We start from the raw sequence: 27233 nt of genomic DNA, 5'->3' as shown, positions 1-27233 counted from the left end.
AGTGCTTTTCTGACTTAGAACCATAAGAGGACATGAATCTTCTCCATTGACTAGTAATGAATGTTAGAACAAGAATGTGTGCAACTGTGTAACTAGTATTTTTTATATTCATCCCCAAAGCATTCTGACAGGCAACCACTGACAGTAATCACTGAGCACAGCCCTGTTTTGGAAGGCTCTTTTTATTGCTGAACCGTAACACAGTCTGTTTTTTTAAACATAATCCTCCTCCACTCCTACCCCTTCAATTTTATAATCAAAACCAGTCTTTTAAAAAAACACAAACAACAAACAAAAATAAAACAACAACAAACCACCAAACTTTTTTTTACTTAAAGTACAGGGCACAAGAAAAACATTTGTAAGCCAGAATATTTTAGAACAGATAATAAGGCCCACAAATATGTAAGGAACAACCCCCTCTGAATCAGTGAGCTTTCTTTTCTGGCAGAATCCCATTGAAGTTCCTCTACCAGTGCAGAGGAGAGCTAAGTCTTCCCTGGAAAGTGAATGAGCTGATTGTATTGCAGGACAGTTTCTACTTTATCTTCTTCCCAGTGTGCAAAACCACGAGTGATTGCATTTGGAAAAAAACAGTTGTCAAAGAGATCAGTCCTGGGACCTCTGTGTTAAGAATCCAAGTCCTAGTATTTCTGCAAAGAGAGAGGTTGTGTAAGCACCAGCTTCCATCCTGCTTAAATCTGCTTTGTGCTCCAAAGTGGGGTCACAAAAGCCAGGAGAGCACTTCTCTGTTCAGAAGGGCTTCGCTGACAGTTCCCCAGGCAAAGGAAGGGAGAAGGACAAAGAAAGCACACCAGACAAAGGAGGTGACATGCATCAGTGTTCAGACCTCTTGGGCAGAGGTGCAAAAGTGAGATGAGAATTCACACCCTTGCAGCTGCTGAGTTCATTACTGTGGCCAAAATCATTTAACCATGTGGGCGTACGATTTGGGAGAGGCAGCCAAGAGCGCTTCATGGGATAATCTTCAACATCAGCATCATGAGGTGCCAATAACAGAGCTTCATTATGGAGTTGCACTCCTGTGAGAGAGGGATGTTGGCCACATTCATCAATGATTTAAGCTAATGAAGTCTTCTTTTCCTAATAATTTCAAGAACTATTTCTGTGACTGAGTGTCAATAACCATCACAAGGCTATTTTTCTGAATGCTACATCTCAGCAGCTGTATCAAGAAACTGTTTGCAGCACACAGCCATGGCTTTATCATTTGCACCAGCTTGTGGCTAGGTAACGCTGTTTGCAAGGCCAGCAGATGGCAATCTTTGTATTCATTTGCTCCCACACGTAACACTTTCATCTTATGTACATAACACCAGTCGCATCAGTTCTACACCAGTTTGGGGTAGAACTTTTTGTGAGTCCTGGCCAGAAGATGTTTTGTTCTTCCTGGCTGACATTTCCATCCCAGTTGTCAACCAGATGTAGAACAAGAAACAGGTCTATGTGAGAGCCTTATTCTCACTAGGAAGTTCTGTAAACTGGACAAGAAGAGGTGCTAGACTCAAGGTGAGCTCAAGCACAGGCCAATAATAACACCCACACATCAGAATGTTGCTGTGTCTCAATACAGCCTGAAACTTTGGGGTTGCAACACTGTCTAGATCTAGGAGGCTTAGCTTCAGTTTAAAACACTTAATTTTAAAGTTCAGAATATTACTTTTTAAAGTTTCAAGTGTCACATTGCTTCACCAGTTTCTAAGCAACATTCCTGGGGACTCCACAGAAAAAATGTGTATTTAAAAAGTGAAGACTCAAACGAGGCCAACCTGTTTATCAAAAGTGCCTTTCTATTTTAGAAGCTTGATCTGACTAACCAAGCATTGCTCTTTTTGCTGTGGGTCACTGCTTCTGCAAGCCTCCCTGTACTGACTCCTCCTGCTTACATACATGGGGCTGCAGCACAGTTCCCCTGTTTGCACTATTAGTGGTTACTTCCCCAGCTGCTGCCTGGGTTGCGACGCCAGTCAGATCACTAATAACAGCCTTCTCCCCTTTAGGAAAAGTGAGAAGCCAGCAGTGTTCAAGAAACCTGTCCCTTCTAAGAGCATCAGCAATGTCTGTCTTTATGGGATTCAGGCTCTGGTGCTCTCTGCTCTAATAACCCCCCACCAGCAAGGGAACCTACACCTGCTTATCTGGCTCCCAGCTCCTCAGCACTGTACAAACCAGCTGATGCCATTTTTCCCAGCCTCTTGCCTCCTTTCACCTTCCTTGTAATCACTTTTCCCTCCTTTCCTGGAGGATTGCCTGGAAGCCTATTGAAAGAGAAAGCTCTTCCCTCTCACGCTTCTGGCTGTGTCCTTCTTGCTGCTACCTTACCAGGTTTTGCAGGAGTGAGAAAGAATCCCAGTTCAGGAGGTAGCTGACTTTCCAGTTAGTTCCTTAACAGCTGAAATAACGTAGTTTGCAGACACCCCTTGACACATTTCATACACATATTTTTAAGTCTGATATCTAGGGCAGAAGACAGCAAGTCTCCCTGTATCGTCAACCTGAAACAGATGCGTAGTTTCCCTTTGTGGATAAAGCATTAACTTTCAGTTCCTTATTAAAACCACTTAGAGGGCTACAGGGTCTGTGCATTGCATTTCACTTTTCTCAAATTGCTCATGTCAGTTTGCTGGGCTAGAAGATTGATTTCCATAAGCCTCCAGCGTGATGCGCTCTTCAGAGTTGGGTGCTGTTTTGATCTCAAATTTCCCATATATATGAGTCCATAGGGATCCCATTCTCCCATTTTGCCATGACTTTCAGTACAGCCAAGAAGGTCTTTTAGAGGCTTAATTTGAAGGTTAAGAAAACCACTGCATTCTCGGGGAAATTATCCCAGGGGTTAACTGAGATAATTTTTTGAAAATTGCAAGTAATTGCAGTTACTTCGAGTCTGCATTTCTCAGGATTTAATTCCCAATGACTGGATAGCCTTCTGCCTTCCTGCTGGATTAAAAAGCGATTTATTTTCAGAAGTTTCTTACCTGTGTATGCGTGAGAAGATCATAATCCAGGGGTGGCTGTGCCTTCCACATAGTTATTTTCCCCCCATTTCAATGGGATGATACCCAAACAACAGGTCATTTTCTGAACCCTTTGCAATCCTTTTGAAAAGCTTGATGTGCACGGCAGTATCCACCTCATTGCTAATACATATGATTTCCTAACTTCTCATTGACACACTGTCAGACTTTCTCCTTGCTGCAGTATCATGTCAAAAGCTTATTTCCAGTGGCTTCTATAATTGTGATTTATAAGTCCCTTACATAATATCTGCCTTCTAGGATATTGTTCTTTAACTTATTATATTTCATGCATTTTTTTGCTTCTTGTTGCATGACCTTGCATTGAGCCTTTACAATAACGTTCACTTTACCAGAAGTCCCATGTTGGCCTATATAAATTACTTACTTGCTAAGAAATTCTGATGCCAAATAGTTCCAGAAGTCATTTCAAATTTATTCCTCATCTCAGAGAAGGTATTACGAAGCATCAGCCTGGGAAATTATCCCTGTGGCTCCATGTCTTGATGCATGTTAGTCTCTCCCTACAGCTGGTTCACAATCTATCATTTTCACTGATTCACCATCCTTTGATACCTTGATAACAGATTCTGTAGCATACTACTCTTTTAATCAGGTTGGGAGCACAAAGCAAAGTCTCACAGAAATTCTTCAGTGTTATCTGTGATTGGATGAAATAGAGAGCAGAGATAATAAGGAAACCTGCTTCTTTCCTTTGTTGTCATGTACTGTGTGTGTTTTTCTTGGCTTCACTAGACCTATACAGATAAACGATGTTTTGCTTCTGTATAGTTTCAAACTATCACCAGCAGCAGGAAAAGTGAGGTAATTTAGGTCTTTTGGTTTAAAAAACCCATAATAATTTCCCACTAATTAAATACTTGGCTTCAGCTCTGTAGTGTCACTTCTTTTTTTAGTCTTTGCAATAAAACTGGAGGAAACATTGAAATGAAAACATAATTTTGAATTACATTTTCTTCAAAAGGTCACACTGAAAAGTGTAATGTTTAGAGACTTTTATTTTTCTTGTCAAAATTAATAAAGCAGCAGACCTGGCACTAATTTAAGTGGAAAATATTACCTACCCTTGCTCCACAAAGCTCCAGCTTTGTGGCCCTTGTGAGAGGTACAATCCTCATACTTTGCAGTTGATGTAGGTTATGATAGTCCGGGAATGGTTGTGCATTTTTGCACTCATCTTAATGTGAGCACAGGCATCCAGCGTCCTCCCCTGCCTCCAGGGAAAACCACTGGCCACTGAATGCAAACTGTGGACACATACTAGCAAAACCACTGCTAATGTTTATCAGTGCACTGGACAATGTAAAGTAAAAACTAAGCAAATCAGTAAAAAGAAAGAAGAGAAAGTTTTCTAGCCTTGAAACATAAATTTCAAGAGAAGTAGAAAGTACACCTACCCCCCTTCCCCCCCAAGATAACTGAGATCAAATGCAGTATGTTATCACAGAAGTGTCTCTGTAACTAAGTGAAGTCTTGGAAAACAGTAGAAGGAGTATTAAGGTCTTGGATGTTTTTAGGTGTTACCCATCAACTACAACCGAGTGGTGTTTTACACTGAAGGTGCAGGACACACTGAAGAGCCAGTGTGAACCGGCTGAAGACCAGGTGCTGGCAGCAAAGCTGCGCCAGTTTACGTCAGCTCAAGAGAATGGTGTCATTTACAGCACGAAGGGAGAGCAAAGGACGTGACCCTGTCTTTACCCTTGTATCTTTAGGTACTTTTGCACCTTTTCTGTTTGTTTTGGGTTTTTGTTTTTGTTTTGTTTTTTACTGCTAGTGTAAAAATAGGGAAATCCATGCGGCTCTAATTTTAACTAGTCATAAAGTAAACATCCTGATCTCTTTAAAAACTACAAATTAACAGAAAGCCATGCCCCTATGATGTTTGCAGAACAGACTATAGCAACAGATATGAAGACATGAAAAAATAAATTGGGTGGAAAGTGAAATTTAACTTAACTGGGAGACTTGCAGAAAGCGAACAAACAAGGAAAAGGGGAACAGGAGGCAGAAATCATGGGGCTAAAAACCAGTAACTTAAACAGCAGAGCCATTACTGACATCGATGGGGAAATGCACTTCTCACAGGACTACTTTTTATCCAGATGGTGTCTGTTTAATGGGAGGAAAGAGAAAGCCGAGGCCAGGGAGCACCAGGGAGCTGGGACACGAGAAGGAAAGAGTTAAGGCTGGAGTCACCCTCTCTGAGCGCTCTGTGATGCTGTGCAGTGTTTCAGCCCCCCGAGCCTTCCTCCTCCTCCTCCCTCCCTGTGTCTGAGTGAGGAGGGAGGCGGGTTCTGCTGAGCTGTTAAATCCTGAGTGAAGTTTCCCCCATTTCCAGTGGCCACTGTTGTCTGAGGCTGGTTCGGAACAGGGCTGGGGTTACCCTGACATTTCTGGGACCGTGGCCAGCCAAGAAGAGCAAGAGAAGAAGAAAAGACGAGTCTTTTACAATTTGCTTTTGTCCAAGTGTAGAGAAAGGGAAGCGTCCTTTTTTTTTTTTTTTCTTTTTTTTTTTATTTTTTTTTCCCCCAGCATCACATTCCGGTGTTTTTCTCCAGCCTGGAAAATATATTAATGCCAGTGCTCTCCTCTCTGGAAACAAAGGAGCTAAACGAGACTGAGGAAGCAAAGAGTGGGAAGGAGACTTGGCAAGTTTTAAAGAGAGAGACTTGGAGCAGCCAGGCGTTCCCCTTCCTTAGATGAAACCCCTGCCTCTGTGGGTAAGCGGTGCAGCAAAAAGCCAGACCTGCAGGTAAATGGAGAAGCAGAGCTCCCAAAGGAAGTTACCGCTAACCTTATCCTGCTTGTCAAGAAGGTGAAGAAGAAAGTTAAAAGAGAAACGGGGAGACAGACTGGGACCTGTTGGGCTGCGTAAAGATAAATCACCGGGCAGCAGCAAAGCTGTATGGCATTGGTCTCCTTTTAAAGGAAAAAGACGTGAAACCTCGTCCCTGGAAGGGGAACTTCCCTTAGGGTGTAAGTCTCAAGTCAAATTCTTGGCTTTCTGCTCTGTGTACCAAACCCTTTATGTGTGTGTTTGCATGTGTGTATGTGAGTGAGAGAGAGACAGAGGGAAAGATGCAGATCACAGTGTCCTTTTGGATAGACAGAGTCATATTACAGACGGATGATCTCACTTTTGCATAAAACAATCCATTTTGTGCTTTTCCAAAAATAACTGTAAACTGTACAAAACCACCAGGGCAGGACTGAGGGGTAATCAGCACTTTTAAATCAGAAAAACTAACCAGCCTGTGCTGTTGTTTTCTAATCACTGGCACAAAATATCATTGTACTGCTAACTTCTAGCTTTTTCTCTTTCTCCTCCTCCCCTGGAACAGATTGCACAATGAACTGGAGGCCAGCTCTCAGCTTAGCCCTGCTGTGGGCAGTGTGGCTAGTGTGTGGCTCTGAGAAGACTGGGGGGCTACCAGAGAGAGGGAGCCATGGAGTTAGGAAAGTGCCCCTGACTAACAGGGCTCCAAGCAGCCTCCTGAGAAGGTATAGAGCATCCGTGAGGAATATGACCCCAAATCCCCTACACCCTGTCACCAAAAGGGATTCTTCAGCACCTCCAAAGGCACCTGCTGATCTCATACAAGGGGAAGCACGTTCCCAGGCCAGGGGCATGGGGACCAGAATGAGACGGGTACAGAGACTCACAGCTGCAGCCAAATTCCCCAAGTCCGAGATGATTAAGGACGAAGGGATATCATCTGCCTCACAGTCACGGGTGGTACGTTTCCCTTCGGGGTCAGGTTCTCCCAATGTCCTGGCCAGCTTTGCTGGGAAAAATCGAGTGTGGGTCATCTCTGCCCCCCATGCCTCTGAGGGCTACTACCGGCTCATGATGAGCCTGCTGAAAAACGATGTTTACTGTGAACTGGCTGAGAGGCACATCCAGCAGATTGTGTTGTTCCATGAAGAAGGGGAAGAAGGGGGAAAAGTCAGAAGGATAACCAATGAAGGAAAAATCTTGGAGCAGCCACTTGATCCTGCCCTCATCCCTAAGCTCATGGGCTTTCTGAAACTGGAAAAGGGGAAATTTGGCATGGTGCTGTTGAAGAAAACTCTGCAGGTGGAGGAAAGGTACCCTTATCCAGTCAGGCTAGAGGCCATGTATGAAGTCATTGATCAGAGTCCAATCAGAAAAATTGAGAAGATGAGGCAGAAGGGCTTCATCCAGACTTGCAAAGCAGCTGGAGTAGAGGGACAAGTGGTTGAGGAAGACAATAATGGGGGCAGCACCCAGCCTACCCCTGGCGGTGGAAATGGCCAGGTGTCAGCAAGGAAGGAAGAGCCAAGGAAGAGCAATAATCAGCCAGCAAGGACCAAAACAGTGAGGAAACCAATAACAACCACAGTTGCCACTCCTTTGCCTACAGTAAGGACCACTACTCTCCCTCCCACCACCACAACTACCCGTGCCACCACCCGCACAGTGACAACAGCAAGCCGGTCTACGACAACAACTACATCCCTCCCCACCACACAGAGGACCTGGACCCCAAAGTCACATACCACCACAGAGTACCACAGGCTGTCAGTAGCCCCTGATGCCACCACACCACGAGTCACAACCTCTGAGGATTTCTACTCTCCTGTGTGGAAGGCAAACCGCAGGGACCAGCAGCGTGGTCACCCAGAGAAACAGCCGGCAGCCACACGGAAACCAAACAAAGCCACCCGCTATGACAGTTTCACAGAAGTCCCAACAGCTCCATCAGTGCACTATACAAAGGCAAATGTGGGTAGATTTAAAGATAACCGAACAGACAGAAAGGTGTATAACCACAGGGACCTGAATGTCACACCGCGGCAACACAAACCAAGTAAGACTAAACCACCAAAAAAGAAGGCCCAAGAAAAGATACTGAGCAATGAATATGAACATAAATATGACTCGAGCAAGCCTGGTAGTGTCCATTTAGAGGAAGAGTTTGCAGTGGGAAATATTCCCCCAAAGAAAGGAAAAGAATCAAAGAAACATGAGCGAATTGATAAACCAGAGAAGAAGAAGAAGAAGGACAAGCTGCAGAAAGGTGAGAAGCAGTCCAAGAAGGACAAAGCTGAGAAAAAGAGCAAGCAGGACAAAGATCGTAGCAAGAAGAACAAGAAGGGAAGCAGGACTGAGAATGAGGATTTCCCCAAGCCCAACAAGAAGATTTTCCTACAGCCTCCCAGGAAATCGGTGACTGATCTCCTGGAATATTTTGAAGGCAAAAGGCGGCTTATTGTAAGTAACTCATTCATCTGAATCTCATTACCTAAATGGAATCGTATCTCCCTCCTAGGAGGGATATGCAGAACAGAGAGTTGATGGTGGTTTTGTATTCTTCTTTTCTGGTACCTTATGTTTAAGAGGTAAAATTTCTAGATCAAAAAGACCATTTCCAAGAGAGAAGGATTTGCAGCCTCATTTTGGAAATCCTACATGCAGTATGAACTGACAGCCAGGCTAAAATCTCTTCCCAGTCACTTCCTTAAGCCACCATATACAGCCATCAGACTCTTCTGTTTCTGGTGGATATGTAGGTGTCAAGATCTGTACAGTTAAGATCAATAAAATGGGGTTTCAGTGTGGATTACATCCATTCATCACTTTGGGGTACTTGCCAATCAATGTTATCAGATTTTGATGCTCAGCAAGTCCTGCCAGCTGTCACACTTGTTTTATATTGGTGCTGGTGTCCTAAAACTGGAAGCAGGCCAGGTGGCTTGGCAGCACTAGTGCATGTCAGGCTGAGGATATACAAAAAGGCATATATGATCAGATGCCCTGAGGTAGGATTGTTACATTTGCTATTCTTTCCGAGGGGAATTTGGCATTGAAGTCTCTTAGACATCTTCAGAGATCCCACACAAACTTTACTTTGTTTTGTTGTTGTTTTTTTTCTCCTGCTGGTATTATTGAACTATAAGACTATAGTAAGTTTTCAAGTCTGAGAAACTCAACATGGTCTGGAGTTACTTGTCCAAGGGTTTAATAATGTTGTACGTTTTTCCAGCTACTTATCTAAAAAAACACTTCACCTGGGACAGGAAACAGTTTTAGATGTAGTACAAATGTTTTTTCTGGCAGATGACACATACCCTGAAAGGTACACTTTGAAAAACAGTTCTTTAAAAATATTATTGTGGGAGCTGGTTTCTTATAATTATTCCACTGCAAGCTGGCCTGTTTCATAGTTATTGTCCCATAGCCAGTGTCACAAACATAGCTTTGACTTTGATGCCCCATATTCCAACAGAAATAGCTAAGATGCCAAGCTAAGGTATCAACCATTGGAATTTAATTAATCATTCTGCTGATGATTCGCAGACCTGAGCAGAAGGCAACTTTCTTCTCCCCCTCCCCATTCTTCCAGGTGTAGGGGCTGTGCAGATCTAGCAAACTTGTAGTACTCAACACGTTGGAAGTGGAGAAAAGCCATATATTTGAAAAACTTTAACTTCACTGAATTTTTCCAATAATGCCTATGAGTTACTTATTAACAAATACTTGGCCAAATCAAAAGCTTAGACAGAAAAGCTGCACAGAAGTTTGGGATCTTTGAAATTTGATCATATGTCTTAATGGCCTGTGGCTTCCAAGAATATGTGTAGCATTAGGACAAATAAAAGCCAATTTGAAAGAAGAGCCAAAAGCAGAGCTCACATCAGCACAGTCCTGGGAAATTAAAGGACGGTCTTAAATTTGAACATTCTGACACTAGGCCACCTCTCAGCTGTATCTCTAACGAAACTGTTGCACAGTTTCAGGTTATTAGGCCAAACTCGCAGAAAATAAAGGATTATGCCATGATGCACTTCACTTTTTCCAGTATCTAATCCTGTCCTCAGCCTGCTTGCTCTGAAGTTTGATGTGGTCATTAGTAAAAGCAGTGGCTGAACTCTACTATCTCTTCACCACACCTGGCACATGTGGAGAACAGAGAACTTCTCAAGCTTTTTTTAATCCACACGCATGCCTGTTTGCATCCCTTCTTATCAAATTGTTCTGTTCCTTTAGGGTCAGTCCTTCCAGCTGGATGTACTCTGTCGTTCCTCAGCCTCCAAACTCCCTCCCTAGAGAATTAGCCCTCACTGCTGCAGAAGGGGCTCTATCTGAGCTATTCCCCAGTGCTTTGCTATACTTTTGCCTTTCAGCTACTTTACTAGACTGGCTTCCAATTACACTGATTTAGTTCTCTCCCAAAAGTCTTTTGAGAGAGACACAGGTTTTTGAGTCCTACACATCATTAAAGATTTCAGATTGCTGTTTGCAGTGTGAATTTCAAACATTCAGAATGTTGAAGGCTATAACTGAAAAAATAGCCCCTCTATAGTGGGGTTTTTATTGCAGTCTTACTAATGTGGAGAAATCTGGACTCAGTGACTCTGGAGTTCTTTGTTTATTTCTCCACAGTGATGAAATGCTGACTGACAGATTGTATATAACACTCCATTTATACCCACGTGCACATATATGCACATGCACACCCACACATGTACATGCAAATACAGACAGACACAGTGTATATGCTGCCTGGGTTAAACCAATCCTAGCACAAAGCTGTAACTTGAAGTTTGCTTTGCCTCTTGAACATTCCCCACTTTGTTCTACAAAGTTTGATGAAGTACATGAAATTCAGACTTGATGGTGTGTTCCTGCTTAAGGCCTCCAAAACTAGGAAGACAACACAAACTAACAGTCTGGTTTTGATCTCAGTCCTCAAATCCTTTTCATCATCCTTTTTTTATTTGCAGCTTTTATATGCAATTTAAAAGCAACGGGTTATATGCTATGGCCCAGAAATCAAATCCTCTTTGTGTCTGACTCTCATCCACCTTCATGTCCTAGTGCTGTAGTCATGCCGGGGGGCCTTTGCATAAATAAGAGTCAGATCTTATAAGCCTAGAGGTGCCTCTTACATTTCAGTAAATTGATGAACTGGATTTATAAGGAGAAAGTCATAAAAATTAGCCTTCGGGCCCTACAAACTTAAGAAGGCAGCTAGAAGATGATTGCACCTGTTATAGACTAAAGCGTAAGATTGTTATTGATCGATTCCGGTTATTATTGATGACCTTAAACCATAACATTTGGAACGAGATTCCAGCTCCCTTTGTGTTTGGGGCATTGCTGGCAGGTGCTTGATTGCAGTTCACTGCTGCCAGCAAGGTTGATTACATTGTTAGAGCTGCAGCATTCCTCTCCACCTTCTGCTGGAAACTGCTGCATAGGAGCACTGACGTGTTGTTACGCACACACCTTCCCTGGAATATTTGCATCTCAGTCACTGATGAAAGAGCTAAGTTGTGTTCTTTAAACTTCCAAAGAGTTAAATCTTCGCAATTGTTAGGAGGCTTTGTCAGTGCTATGAACTGTAGAGATTTTTATACTTTTGTTGTTGTAATTGTTCCTACTCCTGCTCTTCCCAAAGCCATGCCTTCTCAGCAAATATAAGTTCTGTAAGAAATCAAAGTGGATTATAACAAACAAAGGCTAAATCAGTAATTTTCAGATGAGGTCACAGGAGCTGTAGCAAGACTTCTACATCTTATCATATGGCCATCAGTTACATAAGTATTCATGTAGCCTTGGTTTTACTCAACTCTTGACAGCCAAAACAGCCACCAGGAGCCCTGCCTGGACCATGGAATGAGGCCAGAGCAGCTACCATGTTCCCAGTGTCCCACTGGGAGTCAGTAGGGGGAATCCTAGATTCATGGCACCACTAAGGCTGAGAGGAAGACCTGGTGGGACTGGCAGGGTAAGGGATAATAGGAGAGTACATGTTTTTCTGTAAAATCCAGGGCCATTTCTTCTACCAGCACTTGGAAAGGCAGCAGAGGCACTGGTGCCACCAGCTGGCCATGCTTCCTGATATTTTCCTGTGGCTGGTTAAACAACCTTGGGTCAGGCCTGCACCTAAAGGTACACTCCAAACACAAATAAATAAAATAAGACTACCGAGTTGTCAACAGCTCTATGTAAAATAAAATTTAAAAAAGCAAAAAAAAAAAAAAGCCCAGTTTGCAGACAGTGATTAATTATCCTTCAGTAAAATATGCATCTGCTTCATTCCTCATACTGAACAAGCTCTTTTGTCTCTGTTACCAACCAGCTGATCACCACCCCCAAGGCAGACAACACCATGTATGTACAGCAGCGAGATGAATATCTGGAAAGCTTCTGCAAGATGGCAACGAGGAAGATCTCAGTCATTACAATTTTTGGCACCATGAACAACAGCAGCATGAAAATTGACCACTTCCAGCTAGGTTCTTTTTCTTTTTAATAATTTATTTCCATCTCATGGGCACAGTACAGACAGCACAGGGCAAAACCTGCCCAGCTTGGGTCAAGATCATTTGTCCAGTTGCACTTCCAAAACCATTTCTCCTCCTTCCATAACAACTACACCCCTTTTCTATTTACATAAGTGTCTCTGGTGTTTTCTATGTCTAAGCTTCAAGTGCTGTAACTTGACCACCTTTAGTTCCCTTTCTTTGTGAGAATTCTTAAAGCCAGTAAAACAGTGGAACAGTGAAAAGGCAGAAAAATGTGAGGGAAGCATGGAACAAAAAGAGGAAATTTGGCTCAGCTCTACCAAAACCATGAATATCACACTCACTGTCTAATCAAATGGTTGACTAGATACTGGCTAGCATGATGAAAACTCTGCTTAAAGAAGCTGGCTGTTGTCATGAAGGAGAGGAGATTTGGGTCGGGAAATGCTGAAAGGAGCTGTATATGATTATATTCAAAATTTGGCCCAAGCTAGTTCTATTTTGAAGTCCAACATAATTATGTCCCTGCTCTGACATATAAAACTTATTAATGCCTTTGCACTCTTCATAATGTCATGGGAAAAACTTCACTCTGAGGGGCATGCATTGACTACATCCAGATCAGAGAGAATTGTACTAGTTAGACCCCTTGCTCCAAGTTCCTTTCCTCCCCTTCCCAAGGATCAACTTTCCTAGGCTTAAGAGCTGTTTTTGATATGTTCACAAAGTGAGTATTCTCCACACCAAGGAGAAGTTCAGGCGCATTTTCCCCTCACTGCAGTAGACAGATATTAATTCAGAAGACATCAGTGTGACTGCTTGTCAGTGATTATTGTAAAGAGGTTAATCTCACTGAAGCTGGAGGTTTTGGAGGCACTATAAATCAGACTATGAAAGACTTGAAAAGTAGCTCATTCAGCCATATTTAGTACCACCTTCTTTATATAGAGAGTTCCAATGTAGACAGGTGAAACTGGGCATCCAGCTCTCTTAGGCAGGTTTGAAACAACTGGTGTCACTGTTCAGGTCCTGGGGAAGCACCCACAAAAGGCAGTGAGAACTCTTCCATTCGTAATAGTCGGGTTTGGACAAAGACTTCAGGTCCCAGTGCAGCAAAGCACTTAAGCTTAGGTGTCTCTTGCATCATGTAAATAATCTCATTGCTTTTTGTGTCTAAAAATTAGCAAAGAAATAGTATAAAAGCTGCTAACTTTGCTTATAATTTCACCATGTCTTTCCTTCGGAAATTCATCTGGTTTTACCAGATCATGGGAAGAGATGTGTGATGGAACAGAAAGCTCAGGACCATGCAAGCTTCATGGTATTTCAGGTCTGGCATACAACAGGCTGGAAGATCCCAGATTTGTGTCTGGCTTCCAGCCATGCCTTCACTGCTCTCAGAGAGAGAGGACCTAGAGAAGGGCCAAGAGTCTTGTGTCCCTGAATGACAGTGAGCCACAAATCCTGCCAAACTGTCCATTTGTGTACCTCCTAGACAAATCTGGAGTGGTATGGGATTTTCCACATTGAGCCAAGGTTACTCAAGGTCACTTTTTGTGTTCCTAGACCCATCTGCCTGTCAGTGGACTGTTTAGGATTATATTTAGCTTCAGTCTGGCTAATAAACAGATATTCACTCTGACATAGACCATACTTTTTCAGCCTGTTCCAAACTTAACCTACACCCAAACTTTTCCCAGACCACACAAGTCTGAATTACCACAGAAGGAATTAACTTGTTGAAGAAATGCAGGAGACTTAGAAGGGTGTAAGTTAAACCTTACATGAAGTTCACCTTACATTTTTGCTAAAAGCACCAAATCTTGAGCTTTGTAGAAAGTTTAAATAATACAAATTACTTTCTATTCTACCTCCCCTTCTCCTGCCTGCATAGCCTTTTCATGGCTCACTCTGTCAGCACCAGAGGCAGCAAAAGCTCCAAAGAAACATTTTGTTCACAGTACTTAGGCTGTGGTGAGAAGGCCTAGCACCCACCATGATGAGGTCTACTTGTAGTGGTGCATGTTAGGACTGAGATAAAAATGACAACAACAGAAAAAACTTTTCACTTGACATTTCAAACACATTCAGAATTAGTGAATGAAAGAGACCTCATTAGCCCTGTTTGTCCAAAATCAGCTCAAACTGAAACAAAAAAAGGCATATAACCATGTAAAACCATATAAATTACGTCTCTGGCTTGATTAGTATAACCAAACTTTAATGTTTGCTGGTTTGGGGTTTTTTCTGTAAGAAGCAGGTTTAAGGTGTGAAAACTAAAGGTGGGGTTCTGATTCAGACATTTTCCAAAAGTTTTAGTTCAAAAGTTTCATCTAGTTTTGGTATTGTTTTCTACTGGACCTACTGCAAAATTTGAACCAGATCATTATGCTTCTTAAGGCTAGAAAGCTATTTTAAATGCCTTGGTTTCTGTTGCTGTATGCTCAACTCAGATCAATTAATCTCATCTGTGCTGGTGAGGAACAGTGGAGCAGGGGACTGGAAAGTTGTACCTCTGGATTCTAGCTCTTAACCAGCTGTCACATCTTTGTTTGACCTCAGGCAGGTCACCTAAGCCATGGCTGGGATTTCTAAGTGAGGAGATGAATATTTATATTCATAGTGGTGTCATAGGGCATGGCCGAATAACATTTGCAGGAGGCTCATTTGTGCACAGGTAACATTTCACTGTGTGTGTGATTTAGCCTGTCTTTAGCTTTCTAGGCCCAGAGTTGCATAGAGGACCCTGTTCCTGCGTTTGTTGCAGTTGTATAATGCTGGATGCTACAGCTGAGACTGAGTTGGTGACATGGACACTTGCAGGACCTGGCTCTAAAATACAGCCTGGTTCCATGAGAAGTAAGGAACCTCAGTATCCCCCACAGGCTTGTCTGCTACATGGTTCAAATCTTTGTCTTCAGAGGTCTTTTTCTTCGCTAGTATTTCTCAATATTTTCTTAGGGTAGACCAGTGAGTAAGTACAAACTATTCTCAAAAATAAGTTTTTTCCTGTCAGGGTACTAGAACGGGAAATGAACATTAGCAAGCAGATGGACGAGGAGTGCCACAGCAGGACAGAGCGAGCTGAAGAGCTTGGACTGCAATATTCAAGACACATCAAACAGTTTCTGGTTTCTTGTCATCACTAAACTGGAAAGGTCAAATCTAGCAACCTGGCCAACTTAAAGCTGTTTTAGCTGTATTTTACTGACCCAAATTCTCTATGCTGTTTCATTTGGCTATGGTGCTTTCTAGCTCCTGTCCTAAATTGTTGAAGAATTTCTATTTTCTACTTCAGAAGTGGCTGCTTTTCAGAAGCTGGTGAAATGATTATTACATGCATATCCATGTATAATCCTATCGAAAAAAAAAAACCACTAAAATATCTTTCTAGAAAAGCAAGCAACCAAGATTTTTCAAAAGCAGTAGACATGTTGAATACTGATGTGCATGTGCCCTAGGACAGACTGATTTTCAAAAAATACGAGGATTGAAAACTGGACAGTTAAAAGCTGTAGTGCCATACTGAGGCTTTTGAATGTCTTGCCCTTGCAGCAAGAGGAGGGCTTCTGGCAAATGAATTTCCCGTTTTCTTTCAAGGTGAAATCAAAGGCAGAGTGCTGTATGATTCCATAACTATTTTTATTTCTCCTGTGTCTCACATTAAGATAATGAGAAGCCCATGAAAGTGATAGAGGATGAAGATCTTGTGGACCAGCAGCTCATCAATGAGTTGAGAAAAGAGTATGGGATGACCTACAATGATTTCTTCATGGTGCTGACAGACACTGACATGAAGGTCAAGGTGAGAGTTTCTACTCTTTGAAAGAAAAGGCACTGAAAAAATATGAAAAATTGAAAACTTGTCGGAAATTACACTACAGGCTTGCACATGACGCACATAAGAGACTGATGCAGGACTCAGCTATTGCTGGAGGACAAGAAAAAGGACAGTGAGATAATTTTTTAGGAATTAGGTAGCTATCTTAATTTTCTGCAGTTAGAGGATTTCAGGAGTTGGGGGTTTCTGCTGGGATGGTGAGCTGACACCATAGGAACAGGATCCCACACAGGCAGGAGTTTTAACATAGTACCTGGCATTCTAAAACACACAGTTTGGCCGTGCAGAGGGATGACAACACATTGCATATGGACAGTGGTCTAGTTGAATGGCCTTGCAAAAGAATATAAAGACAATTTGTTGCCTGCAATGGCCCAGCTTTATCATATTGGGCAAATACTGAAAATATGCCACTTCCAAAGAGCAGTCTGACTGCAAAACAAATAATATTGTTCATGGGTTTTAATCTGCTTTAGGCCTTGTTACTCATGTATAAATAGGAATACTTGAATATCTATATATCCTACATTGCTGTAGGATATATATACATGTATATATATATACATGTATGTAAAAGAAAGACTGCTAATATGTGCATCCTTTTATCCATCTGTTTTTTTTTCTTTACAGCAATACTATGAAGTACCCATAGCAATGAAGTCTGTGTTTGATCTGATAGACACCTTCCAGTCACGAATTAAAGACATGGAAAGACAGAAAAAAGAAGGTATTGTCTGCAAAGAAGATAAGAAGCAATCCCTTGAGAGCTTCTTATCCAGGTAGTACCTTCTGTTCTTCTCTGCTGCTAGTTCTAATAATTATTGTCATATTGGAAGAATACTCATCCAAGTATTTATGTGATTTTTTTTTTTTTTTAATATAGATTTTACAGTTTTTATGGTGTTGAGCAGTTACAGAGACGTAGCCATAGCTGCATGCAATCTTGTACAGAGCACTGGAAGTCAGGATGCATGTCGTGTTTCCTGACTGGCTGCACATTCTCTGAACACTACCTTTCTGTACCTCAGTACCCCGGTCCTGACATGGAGATAATAACTCTGATTTGCATTAGAAGAGCAAATAAGGATTAATTTGCAGGTGTTAGCTCAGTGTTTTGAATGTATGAAGCACAATGTTTATGTGTTTCAATCATCAACCATCACAATCTCATTAATCCCATTCTAATCCCTTCCATGTAACAAGAATCAGTGATTTATTCTCTGTAACTTTCTTCTTATCCTGCTTGAGATAACATTTGGTGTTTGCCAGTATTAGTCATGCATATTATTAAACTTCTTGCAGATGTCTCTTGCAAAATGTCTGAGGGACCTTCTGCAAAAAGACAGTTTTGTTTATGCAGTCTCTAATGTCATGTTACTGCTCTACCTGAGAGACTTAAATTCCAGATAATAAATACATCTGGACTGTGGGAATTCAGATCCACAGAAGAGCTGTGCAGCTATAGCCCTCTCTGTTACAAAATAATTTACTTGGAATTAGGGCTACCCCACCACTCTAGGCTTTACCTGTTACTACCACATCCTCCTCACTCACCATCGGAATCGATGGGAATACACTGTTAATGCCAGACAGCTATAAAAATAACTGAGGCAGTATGATGGATTATGACTTGAGGGAGAAAGGAGCAACAGGTAAATGAGTAGGTTGTTCTCTCATAAACATTTTAAAATTCGACGGCCACTTCAACAGAAAGAGAACCTTTAACAAGATCCACCCCACCCACCTCACCACCTCCTGTTTAGGTATCAGTGATTCATCCTCAAGACCATCAAGAAGAACCACAGTTTGGAAATAGCTGACCAGCACAAGAAAGAGCTTGTATGCTGGAAAGTGACAGGCCCCAGATCCTTCTTTGCTTGCAAACAGCCTTAATAAAAAACACACATTAGAAAAACAGGCAGGAAAAATGCAGAATGTTGCATCTATAAAGAGAAATGCCACTGCACAGAATGCATTTGTTGTCCATGTAGCATCAGGGTTTAAATATTGGGTGGATTTCACTAGCCACGTTAGCTGGTCAGATTCCCAGCAAGATTAATTCCAGCTTTGTCCAAGATTATCTTCCCAGCTGAACAAGAGTCCTGGCATGGTTTCCCTGGTGTTGCTCATTGGGGAGGTCAGTTATAATAATGCAAATATTTTTCTTAACAAGCCTGGCTGGCGTGAAAGGAGACCATGAGAGCCAGAGCTGTCTTGAGCAATGCTTAAAAGCCACATGTATCAGGAAAAGATCCTTGAGGTTGTGGAAGAGAGTCCCCTTGTAACACCAAGACACCAGCTGTGCTGTTCTCTGAGCTCACAAATGGCAATAGGACAGAACACAGAGAGAAGTGGAAGAAAGGATGCACACAGGGAAGGGTCTGACAGATTTGTCAGGACAGGAGTATTGGCCTGTGGCTTGTGATGTCAGAAATAAGGCATACATCTGTACACTAGTGATGGTGAACTAACAGCTGTGAAGGATGAACTGAACTAGTTTCTCAGTAAGATGTAGCCCCAGACAAGTACATGAGGTATAGGGATTGCCTGGGGCAAAGGGATAAACAGCGTTAGTGGCTTTCAGCCCTTTTCAGCTCTCTACGTCTCCAAAGGAGGTACTAAAAAACCAGAAAGGATTTGGATTATCTTAAAGCAGCTCACAGACAAGATTCCATCCTGATTTATGCCCTAGATAAAATATGATGCAATGTTTACTTTCTCAGTCATTGTTTATATGTAGCCCAGTGTTTGGCAAGACTCAGTATCACAAAGATTTTTTTTTTCCCCATTTCCATAACAGGATGAAATTTCCCCCCTTTCCTTCATGTCACATATGTGACTCTTAAAGCTTCTCATTCCTATTCACACACCCAGGTCTCTTTGCTGTTCCTTCTGGGCAAGACTAAAATTGAGGAGCTTTGCTTTCAAAAGATATACTTTTTTAATTCTAAAATTACATGCAGAATCAGATGGTCAACAAGACAAAGATATCATTATCCCCTATTCTTTCAGCAGCTTCTTCTGTGACTTTGAGCAAGTGTCACCATATTTTCTGCCTCTCTCAAGTGGAACAGAACTGACCCATTACATTAGCTTTTATTTTGAGATGTTCACATGGTGCTGCAGAAAGACAGGCTATTATTATAACAGAATAACATCTGCATCCATTTAAAAGATCATTTCCTGCTATAAAAATATCCCTGCAGCTTTGCAAATTCCTTTAAATCTGATTCATTTAGATTGAATGGAGAAGTACCTGCCTTTATGCGAAAAAGGGGCTGTTTGGAGAGTATTAAAAACCTCTATAGTTAGAATTTTTGAAGGTTTCAAGTGTCCTTATGACATTGCCTTTCTTTGAGAGGACAACAGAAAGTGGTTAGATGGGCCATCCCATATTAAAGAGAAATCAAAGATTCACCTTATTGCCTCATGAATGCCTTATATAGCCACAGGCTCACATAACCACATACTTACAAACAACCTCAGATTTAAAGCCATGCTAAAGGCATCTTGAGCAAGTGTGTTATAGAAGAAAAAGAGGTCAGTGGGTATTTACACAGAAGTATGAGTTATGTCTGAAATGAAGATACACCCAAGTTCTCAGACAGCCCTTGGACTGCAAAATAACTGTGTAGTTCCAGCAGTGGTGAATGACATAAAAGCAAAATGTTTAGTGAGGAATTATACGGGAATCTTCCTTGCCCTTGAATATACACTTCTCAGCATCACTGTGACAACTGAAGGGAACTTGAAGTAAAGCTTGTAAGCTTTGCAGTGTTTGGTGAAGCAGCAAAATTGCAGATGTTTCTTTGAGAGTTTAGGAGTTGTAAAATTCAAAACAAGCTTTATCCTGTCCCAGTGACGGATAGAACTAGGAAGATCTCCCATCCAGCTGTTACTTAGAAGCTGGGAGAGGTATGACAAATCCCAGACTACAAAGAACAAAAATGGTGAGAGGACTCGAGTCCATGACCGTGCTCTGTCACATACTCTTCTCTTTCCAGGTTCCGATGGAGGAGGCGGCTGGTGGTGATCTCTGCTCCCAGTGATGAGGACTGGGCTTATTCCCAGCAGCTTGCTGCTCTCAGTGGACAAGCCTGCAATTTTGGTGAGTCAAAAGAGATTATACTCTTGCTCCCCAAACCCACATCCTTCCTGGTGATATGATGGATTCCTTTGCATAAGTCTAACTTAGTCTGGCAACTGAAAAGTTTGCTGTAGCTACTCCAAACACAAATGGAAAATACTGCCCTGAGCAAGTAGTACCCTGACAGCTAAGTTGGCTAAACAAAATGTCCTCTGGAACTGTTTGTGTGAGGTAGAAAAGGCTAGCACTTCAAAACTTCTCTTCTGGTTTGTACTTCAGGAGATCAGTAGTATTTTATTGTTCTTACTGCACAAAAAGTAATGACATAAGTTCAATGCTTTGGGAAGGGCAGATCTTATAACTGGGCCAGGTATCAGGGAGATGCACAGACATCAGGGTGTTGTGGGTTGTTTTTATTTTCCTTCCTGCTTCATTGCCAAAACCTGAAAAAATATTAATGGGAGCTGATTTAACGCAACGAGGACTCACCCAGCCCCCTACCTAGGTACTTAAGATCCCTCTACATGTTCATTGGAGAGTGATGGGCTCATCCAGGCGGAAACTAAGAAACACTCTTCTGTCTTTCCATAATGAAGCCCTGAGAGACTTACTCATTAACTTAGGTTCCTAGCAATGCAAGTACTGAACAAAGCCTAGACTTAACTCCTACAAAAGAATGAAACAGGTCCCATTCAAAAGCCACTATTTCATAGAATTGTAGAACCATTCAGGTTGGAAAAGACCCTTGGGATCACCAAGTCCAGCCATCATCCCTGCTCCACAAACTTCTCCCCTAAACCATATCCACCAACACCACATCCAAACAACCCTTAAACACATCCAGGGATGGTGACTCAACCACCTCCCTGGGCAGCCTATTCCAGTGTCTAACCACTCTTTCTGTGAAAAAAATGATCCTAATGTCCAGTCTAAACCTCCCCTGTTGCAGCTTGAAGCCATTTCCTCTTGTTCTGTCAATAATTACCTGTGAGAAGAGACCAGCACCAACCTTTCTACAATGAGCTTTCAGGTGGTTGTAGAGAGGGATGAGGTCTCCCCTCAGCCTCCTCTTCCTCAAACTAAACATTCCCAGCTCCTTCAAGCATTCTTCATAAGATTTATTCTCTAGGCCTTTCACCAGCTTCGTTGCCCTCCTCTGTACTCGCTCCAGCACTGCGAGATCTCTCTTGAATTGAGGTGCCCAAAACTGGACAGCTTTCCAGCCACACTTCCCCAGGCCTGTAGCATTGCCTGGGGTTGCTGTGGCCCAAGTGCAGGACCTGGCACTTGGCCTTGTTGAAGCCCAGACCATTAGCCCAACCATCTAATCTATCCAAGTCTCTCTGCAGAGCCTCCCTATCGTCATGCAGACCAACACTCCACTCCCACCTAGCTTGGTGTCATCTGCAAACTTACTGGTGATACACTCTATGTCCTTATCAAGATCATCAATAAAGATGTTAAACAGAAACGGTCCCAACACTGAGCCCTGAGGAACACCACTTCTGACTGGCCCGAGCTGGATTTGACTCCATTGACACCACTCTTTGGGCCTGACTGTCCAGCCAGTGCTTGATCCAACAGATCGTGTGCTCATCCAGGCCATGAGCAGCCAGGTTTTTCATGAGAGTTCTGTGGGGAACCGTGTCATATGGTTTTTGGAGGTCCAGATAGACAATATCCACAGCCTTTCTCTTGTCTAATATCAGGTCACCATATTATAAAAGGAGATCAGGTTTGTCAGGCAGGACCTGCCTTTCATAAACCCATGCTGATCTCCTGCTTATTCCTCTATATGACTTCTAATAACACTCAAGATTATCTGCTCCATGACCTTCCCTGGTACCGAGGTCAGACTGACAGGTCCTCCTGGGTCCTCCTTTCTGCCTTTCTTATAGATGAGTGTTACATTTGCTGCCCTCCAGTCCACTGGGACCTCCCCAGTTAGCCAGGACTTCAGGTAAATAATGGAAAGTGGCCTGGTGATCACATCTGCCAACTCTTTCAGCACCCTTGGATGTAACTCATCTGGTCTTTAGACCTGCGTGCATCTGAGTGGTGTAGCAGGTTTCTGATCACTTCTTCTTTAATTGTGATGACCTCATTCTGCACCTCCTCCCTGTTTCCTAGCTCATGTAGCTGTGTATTTCAATACATTTCAGTTATGGCTGGAGGTCTGCATAGTATCACTGTTACACTCTCTGTTTTTTCATAATCACCTGGCTTTCATTTTGAGCATAGGCATCATCTCAGTTACCAAACTGAACTGTGACATGGACCTCTGTAAAATGTTTTTTGGAAGAATGAGATGTAACCTAACAGTTAATTTGCCCCACTAGCTGTTAGGGACAGTCTGAAGGACATCTAGGGAATTCCTAAAGCATTTCTCCTCAACAGCTGTTTTAATTAAGTGATGTGGTTCCAAGTATCTTACCTCCAAGTTGTGAAAACAGTTACATGAAAGATTTTTAGTAGATTGCCCAGGCTCATGTTACATGCAAAGTTTCTACAGCCCTTAAGGTCTGTCTTCAAAGCAGAGGCAACAGTCCAAGCCTTTGCCCAAAACAAATGAAAGGAGTTAATGTCTGTCCTAAACCATTCCCCACAGTCATTTGGAGTTTAACTGTGACAGGCTACATTGCCTTGAAATACTTTGTTGCTGTGTGGATGACAAGTAAGAGTTTTATTAGTGAACAAAACAGCAAAGAGATATTCTGAATCTGGGAAATGGCCTCTAGTTTACTGGAGTGCTTGATGCTTGTATCCCTGTGCTACAGAACCACGCCAAACGCTTTTGTCCTTGGGACACTAGCCAGCTTTAATGAAATTGATACCACGTTTATCCCCACATTTGGGACAGTTGATGTGACTGGCAGAGACTCTAGAGAACTCTTAGTAACTCTTCTTCCTAAAAGGCTGCTGAGACTGACCCTTAATTTAGCATGCACAGACATAGCTGATTAAACAAAAATCTGCCCCAGAATGAGCAGAAAGAACTGCTCTGACCTAAAACCTGTTTAATTTCTTCCACAGGTCTGCGCCATATAACTATCCTCAAATTGCTTGGAGTTGGAGAAGATATTGGTGGTGTCTTAGAGTTGTATCCAATTAATGGTAAGTGACTGTTCCCAGTTTCTTGAGTACTACCCATGAAGGGCATAGCACTGAGTGTCTCTGCTGTAGTTTCTTTAGAGGAATGGGTATGACTGTGTTTTTCTCTTTAGTTTTGTTTCTTTTAAGAAACAAGACACAAAAGTTAAACTGAAAGTTTTCTTTATGTTCCTGTGCTAAACATCATATAGCTTCTTCAGGACAGAAAAGCCCAAACATCATCTTTAAGTCATCTCACATCTTCATCTCACACCTAAACATACAGTCCTAAGTACACCTCTGCCTGCCTTGCTGCAAATACAATGGGATGTCTGTTTCTTTTACATGCTCAAGAGTTTGCAGAGCTAGTGGAACATAGACCCAGCAGCTTCTCCTATACGGGTCCCTCATTCGTCTTCACAGAATTGTTTGGGCTGGAAAGAACCTTTAAAAGATCTAGTTCCAACTCCACTGTCATGGGCCAAGGCACCTCCCACAAGACCAGGTTGCTCAAAGTCCCATCCACCTGGCCTTGAACACTGCCAGGGAGAAGGCATCCACAACTTCCCCAGGCAACCTGTGCCAGTGTCTCACCACACGCATCCTAAAAAAACTCTTCCTTATACCCAAGGTAAAACTATCCTCTTCTGGTTTAAAACCATTACCCTTTGTCCTGTCTCTACAGGCCCTGCTAAAGTCTTTCTCCATCTTTCTTATAAGCCCCCTCTAAGTATTCCAGCAGGCTACTTCAGGTAGCTATTCTTAGGAGATCTCACTGTCAGGGTACATTTCAAAGGCCACAGGTTCCTCTACTACCTAATCCCAATGATTGCCCTCCATCAGTGGAGGGACAAAGACAAGAAGGAGTTTATTTATCTCATTGCCATTCCTACAGCTCTGTACATGACAGCATCTTAGTTCTTCTACTGCATATAGACCTGATTACACTGAATTCATTTCAATTCTGGGGACTTCTTTCACTGTGACAGTTTTTCACACATGCCTTCTGCATTACATGAACCAGTGACCCAAGCTGCATAGGAGCCAAAGACATGCATGTATGATGAATGACAAAAAAGCCACCCACTAGTGCCACAATCTAGTAGCTTCAGCCTATAGAATAGATCAAGTTTAAGAAACCTAACAAAACTGTTACAAATACATCTTTTATTCACAGTGGAGTAGTTTCATATCAGACTCAGGAAATCCTGAGCTTGTAAATTACAATGATCTTACATTGCTAACTAGTGGGCTGTACCCTATCTCATGTTGCTGCCTTGCTTACCTACAGCCACCATCATCACCTAACCAAGATATCAATGCTGGTTTTATGTGATCACTTTCTAGGAAGCTCTACTGTGGACCGAGAAGATATCCCAGCTAATTTGGTGAAAGATATTCGAAATTATTTCCAAATTAGTCCAGAATATTTCTCCATGCTTCTAGTTGGGAAAGATGGAAACGTCAAATCCTGGTATCCTTCTCCAATGTGGTCTATGGCGATTGTGTATGATTTGATTGATTCCATGCAGCTTCGGCGCCAGGAAATGACCATTCAGCAATCGCTTGGCATGCAGTGCCCAGATGATGAGTATGGTGGGTATGGTTACCATAGCTATCACCAGGGATATCAGGAAGGTTACCAAGATGACTACCGTCACCACGGAAGTTACCACCATGGATACCCATACTGAAAAGAGCAACTTAGCCTGCGACCGCCTTGTGTCTGTCTTCTAATAGCTATCCAAGCAATAGGTGGCCAGCTGCAGAATGTCTTCCCAGGCCACCTAGATAACCATGCCTCCTTCTCCCACTGTTGAATCAAGGGACTTGGGTCAATTTGCCTTCTCAAAAATGCAGAAGCCTTTACAGTGAAGCAATTCAAACCAGTACTATTGAAGCTTTAAACAATAAAGACTCCTTTATATTTTTAAACCTTTATAAACAAAGGGCATCAGCAGGTGCTGTTTGTATTAAAACCAAACAGAAAAAACCCCACAGCCCCAGTCCATGGACACTGCTGTAGGGCAGGGCAGAAACTGTCCAACAGATATTGCAGTGCTCTTTTTAGTATTTTTTTCTAAGGAGAAAAAAAAATAAGTATATTTATTGGAAAGTGGGAATTTTGCATTGTGCTCATGAATACAAGCAAAGAATCACACTTCAGAACTTTCCCAGAAATGGAAAGTTTTAAGAAAGAAGCATGGAGTAGGCTCTTTAATAACAACAGCAATAATGATAATAATAATAAAATCCTTTTGAAGTACCTTGTCTAAAAAGACAGCATTCCTTCTACAATGCATTAACATTGTAATTAGCTGACTTTATCAATGAAAATAAGACTTTCTGGCTATGGCAGGATTTTTTTCAATACCATACAATATAAGGTAAAGTTCTTAACTTCAAAGCTTGCTGTGCTGCCATTTATTCTTTTAATTGGGGTCCCTGTTCTCTCAGGTCTTGCCCACCTGACAGTTAAATCCAAGTTAATGAGAGCGAAGTGGAAACACAACCATAGTTAGCATTGTCCAGAATACAGAAAACTGAAAAGCAGCATTTTCATCAGAAAAAAAAAGGAAAAAAAAAGTTCAGTAATGTGTATTTTAAATGAGTTGTAACTAGCTCTCTATAATAATGTTTTTAATTAATTAAACTATTACTCTAAATTTCAAATTTCCTTCTACCTCTTCTTCTCATACCCTGCCTCATGGAAAAAAAAAATTATCTAGACTAAATGTTTATAAAACTATTTGAGAATTATCTGATCTGCCACTAAACCAGCTCTATTTCTGCCACACTTTCTGAAATGGGTTTCTTCTCCCTTCTCATTGGTGTCTTCAGGCATTGAATCTGTTGCACCACCCTGCCCATACTGAAATCAGTGGCAGGAACTGCATGTGTAGTCATGCCTTCAACATTAGTCAGATTAGATTTCTAAGCATTGAAGACCCAGAAGGAAGGAATATCCTGAAGTGAAGGTATCATGCAAGACTTCATAGTGGTACAGTGGTCACTTTTAATGTTGAAGGCATGCCTGATCAGCCATATTTCTTTCTATAACCTGTGATATGGGTGCACATGCCATGTATAGATACATACAACAGGGCACTCATTACATTTTGCCATCATAGCAGTAACACAGGAATAGGGAGAAGCTACACCTCTAAGCTGGCCAGAGCACACCGCACAATTTGAGTTTAAGCATTTTCCTGGTTCTTTTCTGATCCTTTTTTTTTTTTTTTTCGGTGGAGAGAGGCAGACAAAAATAGAACTGGGTAAAGCAACAAGTTCCCACAAAAGCAGATGCTTTCTTTAGAAACTTCCATCACAAAAGGTCAGACCTTGCTTGCCCTTCTGAGTGTCAGAAAGGCAGGCAGATGTGGAGAGGTCACAGGGCCTGGCCAGGTCTTCCTCAGCTTTACAAACCCAGTCACCTCTGGGGCAGGCTGCCCTCCATACCACATGGTACAGTCAGCACAGAGTACAGCTCCTGACTTACCTCACTCGGGTGACTGGAGCTAAGTGGGGAAAGGTCAGCATTTAACAGAACCTTTCTGAGAGGACTGCTGCCTGCAGAGAGCTTCCAAGCTCTCCCTTATCTACAGCTAAAAGCAATGGACAGAGAAATAAAAAATAAAAATCATTTAAAAAAAACCCAAATAATAATAATACTAATAAAACCCAAAGAGAAGCTATAAAATAGAATCACGGAACTGAAAGGTTTCTAGAATGGGAGGTCCCATAGGTCAGTTTTAGAAAACAAGTGCATGCTAATTGCATCAGTGTATTCAGGTCAGCTGTCTAACTTCCTTTGCCTAAAGCAAAAGCAGAGCAAAGTACACCAGATGTCTAACAGGCACCTCCTGTAGCCAAAAAG

At 42.1% G+C, this 27233-nt stretch overlaps 1 protein-coding gene and 1 long non-coding RNA gene across 2 annotated transcripts in view; one reads left to right on the top strand and one right to left on the bottom strand.

The window, feature by feature from the left end:
- The window catches only part of LOC127380607 (uncharacterized), a 462715-nt gene that overhangs the window by 106444 nt on the left and 329038 nt on the right, over positions 1-27233 (bottom strand). The gene's annotated exons all lie outside the window — the stretch shown is intronic.
- Positions 5369-26029, top strand: CCDC80 (coiled-coil domain containing 80). The gene is made up of 8 exons (XM_051609617.1): positions 5369-6038; positions 6404-8298; positions 12173-12329; positions 16007-16143; positions 16810-16958; positions 20184-20287; positions 23300-23380; positions 24704-26029. The coding sequence occupies exons 2-8, from the start codon at positions 6412-6414 to the stop codon at positions 25048-25050; spliced, it is 2862 nt and encodes a 953-aa protein (XP_051465577.1). The 5' UTR covers positions 5369-6038; positions 6404-6411; the 3' UTR covers positions 25051-26029.

Source organism: Apus apus, chromosome 1 (assembly GCF_020740795.1).
Source record: "Apus apus isolate bApuApu2 chromosome 1, bApuApu2.pri.cur, whole genome shotgun sequence".
NCBI classification, from domain to species: Eukaryota; Metazoa; Chordata; class Aves; order Apodiformes; family Apodidae; genus Apus; species Apus apus.
Note: the sequence above shows the minus strand (reverse complement) of the source record. Positions and strands in the feature narration are given on the sequence as shown.

Excerpts from the sequence above, each read along its gene's own strand:
- CCDC80 (XM_051609617.1), top strand. The coding sequence starts at position 6,412 with ATGAACTGGAGGCCAGCTCTCAGCTTAGCCCTGCTGTGGGCAGTGTGG. Across the intron at positions 16,959-20,183 it reads CTTGAGAGCTTCTTATCCAG|GTTCCGATGGAGGAGGCGGC; the intron begins GTAGTACCTTCT and ends TTCTCTTTCCAG. Across the intron at positions 23,381-24,703 it reads AGAGTTGTATCCAATTAATG|GAAGCTCTACTGTGGACCGA; the intron begins GTAAGTGACTGT and ends ATCACTTTCTAG.